The sequence below is a fragment of the Mesitornis unicolor genome, unplaced genomic scaffold, assembly GCF_000695765.1.
Source record: "Mesitornis unicolor isolate BGI_N332 unplaced genomic scaffold, ASM69576v1 scaffold2717, whole genome shotgun sequence".
Classification (NCBI taxonomy): domain Eukaryota; kingdom Metazoa; phylum Chordata; class Aves; order Mesitornithiformes; family Mesitornithidae; genus Mesitornis; species Mesitornis unicolor.
In genome coordinates, this window is record NW_010195521.1 from 1 (window position 1) to 4,873 (window position 4,873).

The following is a 4,873-nucleotide window of genomic DNA, read 5'->3' on the forward strand; positions in this document are numbered from 1 at the left end:
CCAGATCTCGCTGGATGGCAGCACAGCCCTTGCACACTCCATAGGATGATGTTATCCCTGCAGTTGAAAAGCTGGAAATCATGAGCACTTTTTTGAGTTTCTAACATTTGTGGTATTTCCTGATTAATTTATTTAATGTTTTATTGTTGCCCATGTTATCAAATAGGGTAAGAAACTGCATTGGGCTATGACTTCTGGAGAGAACCAGAAGTGAAAATGCAGAAGAGGCAAAAGGGAGGAGAAACATTAAAGGACAGTGAACAACAGAGAAGTGAGTTAGCAGTGGCTATAAAGGTGGAGACGTACTGCCACCACTCAGTGATGATGATAAAGGGAAAACTAACCATATTTTGCCGTGGATCCCTGGTGCAGACCCATCCTTGAAATTGGTGGGAGTTCAATGGACCAGAGAGCACGTTGTCTCTAATGCATTTGTTGGCTCACAGATCACAATTAAAAGTAAATTCTGCCTTCTGCAAAATTAAATTGGACACACTGGTCAGCTGCAGTGAATCCTTGATCTCAGTTGAGCTAGACTACTCAAAAAAAAAACCCCAAATTATAACTATGGAACTTTTCTTGTGAGGGTATATGAACTTGCTATCACAGCACCAGTTATTTTCAAGAAAATCTAGGCTGTGTGGATTACTTTCCAAGAGAGGAAAGATTGTTTTACAGGCTCCTGCTATTCACTGCAGTTCCTGTAGATCATTCCATTCAAGTGTCTTGGCTGCAAAAATATTAATACAAATGTTGTTATGAGATCATGATGTTCTCAATATTACGCAGAATAAATGTTATCACTTAAATATTTTAAAGCGCCAGCATTTCTGCGTGCTGCAGCTTTTTGCTAAGATGAGCGTACACATGTCAAATGTTTTGAGTTCTGTATTATTCAGTAAAGGAGCATGTGGTTAATTAAAGTGGCATTACTATACTGAGAGGTGATCAGATTGCAAACATATCTTTAACAATTGGCTCTTGTAAATAAAACAGAAGAGAGCGGATTGAAATGTGAAAATGTCAATAGATGCCAAAAGCCACCTTAGAGCGTTACCTGATAAAATAAAAGTAGAAGAGTAATGACATGGTCAATATTAACTGCCATCAACTGGAAAGAAATCAGATTGTCAGGGATCTATAAAATTCTTGCCAAAGTGGAACCTCATTTACACACACAGATCTTCATACCCTTTGCTAAGAAAAGCATATGTGACAGCTTAGAGGTTTTAGCTGCCAAAGATCTTTCACTCTGAATACAGTAAATGTCACATCTATTTATTTATCGTTAAATTTTGCTAAGTCTCTGTAGAAATATTTGGATTTTTTCTATCATAATGTAGATGCTTAAAAGGCAAAGAATCCAGATCATAATGCAGCTGCAGCACCAAACCATATGGCTGCTAAATGGGAGCAAAAAGACACCGCTGAATTACTGGGAGTAAACATAAACTGGATGCGATCTTCAGAAGAATATTAAATGGAATATATAAATACCAGAGTATTGCCATAAAATCATGCAATCAGACAATAGTAGCCATCAGGCAATAGATTATTTCGCATGCTGAAAGTAATCACAGTTGTATAGCAATTTACATTTTCTAAATGCCAGACTGAAAATATTAACTAATGAATCTTGGCAAGCCCAGTGTTTCTACCAACTGCAGTGGTGGTTATAACAACATCTAGGCCTTTTTTGAGAGAGAGAAAGAGAGAGAAGGGAGGCAGTCATCCTGTAACCGTGGCTTTATTAGAATCTGTCCGAAGTCCCAGGTGCTTGAAACAGTCTTGTTTGTCTTTAATTCAATTCAAGCCTTTGGCTTCTTTCTTTTAAGGAAACGTCTGTGGGTGATTTATTGGTATATTGGGTGGAATTTGCACTGTGCTGAGCAAGAACAAATGGTCCGGTGGAATACATATTCAATGTTATGAACAGTGGCTGGCATGAGAGAGAGCTCAAATTAGGGTGGGTGTTGAGCTGCCTTTTCTTTTGCTCAGTTTCATGATAAGTCCATTTGGATTCTGCATCGTTGTGGAAAAAGGAAGAAGTTAATAACTTTCAGGAGAAAAGCTCGAGTCTCTGCTGAGTCTTGCAAAAACTTACTGGGATCAATTGCCAACTGTGTTTTCATATTTTGGGTCTTTTCTGTTCATTTGATACAATGTGGAAGGAGAGGAGGCCTCTTCATCCCATCCACAGCCATCTTCAGAGTGCAAACCAGAACCAAACAATACTTGAACTTCAATTGGACGTTGTAAATTGTCATTGTGGGGAACAGGCTCTCAGTATTCATAACTGCAGTGCTTAGAAGTAGAAATACAAGATGAAGAGTTTACCTCAAAATTGGCCAGATTCATCAAGATCTGTTATTATTGCATATTGAACTAGCTGTGCCCCTGGGAACTCAGATCCAAGTGATACTGAGTGAAGACTTTCTCTCTTGTGTTTGTACATGAAGTTTTATGTATGAGACAAATAGCAACTCTGAATATCTCTTTCTTTCTACAGATGATATGGAAGCAATTCCAGTCAAGCAGTTCGTTAAACACATCAGTGAGCTGTATTCAAATAACCAGCATGGGTTTTCAGAAGACTTTGAGGTATGATTTAATGATCCACCAATAAAATGTTGTTTTCCTAAAGTTAATTGTGTATTAGTACGTGGGGACCATGCGACATCTGTGTGATGCTGTCATGTCAGGTAAATGCAGAGCTCAGATGTATCGCAAGAAAAAGGAAAACACCGATTTGCCACCAGGTATGAGCAATGTGGGACTGGACATTTACAGATGATTCTGATCACTACAGATTTCGTGCCTTTAAGGAGGGACCCTCCTATGCTTTTATTAAATAGGAAAAGCTGCCTGCAATTTTCCAGGAACACCATGAAGATGCAAGCAGTTGTTTTTAACTTTTTCTTACAGTCTGCAGCTCATTTTGCTCTTGTTGGCCCAGAATTTGCTCGTTGGTCACACTGAGAAGTCACATACCCCTTGAGTAGCCCAAAAGGAGTAAAATCCTGCTCACTGTGAGTAAGAGTAGTAGAATTCAGTCTTTTATGAAAACCCAAACTCTGTGTCAGGTCCTGGAGTCTTTGTTCATGCTCTGTTCAGCCAGGAAGGACTGTGGTTTAAAGTCATGGGTTATTTTGTTCCAGTAAAACCAAGGAGAAAGTCTTCAGGATTTATTGCTAGTATTTACCTAAGGTGACTATTTTAAAGTTTGCGTCTTGTTACCTGTGGGTTACCTTCTGACCTATACATCTGCTATAAATTGGAGCTAATTCCAATGAAGTGAGAGTAGTTTTCCACCTCAGGGTTACCCAACCCATATCGTGCAATCATGGTGCAAACATATGCATACAGCATGAGGACGGGCTGCAGAGTAAAGCCTTAATAAGCACAAGTCAGTATTCTTTGGGTAGCTTTTAGACATTTCTTTCATTCAGTCTAATCACAGTCACTGCTGAAGTTTTGGAAGTATTGAGAAGCAGGAGGAGCCCCAGGAAGTTGCATGGAGCTATGCTGCTGGCTTCCCCACCAGCAAAAGAAGGTGTGTTTGTGTGCTATGTGAGAATCAGAGAGGCAGCTCTGCTTTCAAACAAGGCAGTGAACCAAAATAGGTGGCCTGATAGCTACGGCTTCTTCACTTACTGCAGTAAAGACAAGACTGTATGCAGGAATTGTTTTTAATGGGATCATTTAAAACATTTATTGTGTCTGTTTGGTTACTGTCTATAAAGAGTGGCTGCTTTGTCTGATGCCTAAAAACCATTGTGTAAGTTAGAAACATTTTGTATTCATGAGGAAGGCAAATGTGTAAGGTGTTAAAGTGATTTAGTTCAATTGACTGCTGGCTGGATGGCTGAGCAGGAATATTGAGGCATTTAACAATGTTGATGGTATTCAGGACAAACATTTATTCTCCAGAGAGTAGAATTTGATCAGGATGATCAAATGCGACTCACTGTTCTCAATTATTTATGAATTGTGACCCCGGTGCTATTCATCACAGCTGGGTTTTACACCATTTAATTATTCAAAATAATCAGCAACACATCTGTAAACTTGGTCTGGCTTTAAGCAGGCTTTGCTTCAGCTGTCGCAAAATCACTGCTATTAACAAATGTTGGACACCTTCCGCCTGTGTTTTTAGCAAAGAAAAACACTACCATAATAGCCTTATTTTTTTCCTTGCCTCCTGGAGCTCCCCGCTGTGAGTGCCATGCCATGGCAGCCCGTCAGGAGAGATGGCCTGGGCCAATTAGTCCTGTTCTGGAGGGTGCAGGGTCCCCTCTGAATGGGAGTTAAACTCCACTGACTGCACTGCACACACCAAATTCTGTTCTCCGTGCTGGCTTAAAACTTGGAGCATCTGCTTTGAAGTCAGTGTAGCTCCTCCAGATGTATTTCTCTGTTGCTAAGGTATCTGCTTCCTAAAGAGTAAATGAAATCCCCTCCTAGAATATGGAGAAGGAATAGGAACAAGATGCGTGCTGTCTGGGATAAACCATCCGGCTCCATTTCATTCATGTTCTGCCCTGCTGATGCCTTGTGGACCTGATTTTCTTCCTTATACTTCACAGCGATGGGACAGAAGAGTGAAACCCAGGGGGTTTTTTTCACAGAGCCTGTAGGTAAAATGTTTCTCAAGTGCCTAAACTGACTCAGAGATCAGAATCCCGGTTTTGAAAGTGGCAGAGGGATAGCAGAGCCCGGGGTTATGTTTATACAGCAGCTACTGGAAGTGGCCAGCGGTGTAACCTCCCGCATCTGCTCAGATCCAGCCATGGTGTATGTGCCGGGCATGGGGTATCTGCCAGGCAGAGCGAAGACTTAGCTGATGTTTGGTGGAGAAACAGGAGGATTCCTG

The 4,873-nt window shown here is 40.7% G+C and overlaps 1 protein-coding gene across 1 annotated transcript in view; it reads left to right on the forward strand.

Annotated features, from left to right (window-relative positions):
• Positions 1–2,509: 2,509 nt before the first annotated feature.
• The window catches only part of LOC104543503 (receptor-type tyrosine-protein phosphatase gamma), a gene marked incomplete at its 5' end in the record, with an annotated part of 27,168 nt that continues 24,804 nt past the window's right edge, over positions 2,510–4,873 (forward strand). Inside the window, one exon of the mRNA XM_010188132.1 lies at positions 2,510–2,601. Coding sequence (XP_010186434.1) covers positions 2,510–2,601 — 92 coding nt within the window. The remainder of the gene's footprint in view (positions 2,602–4,873) is intronic.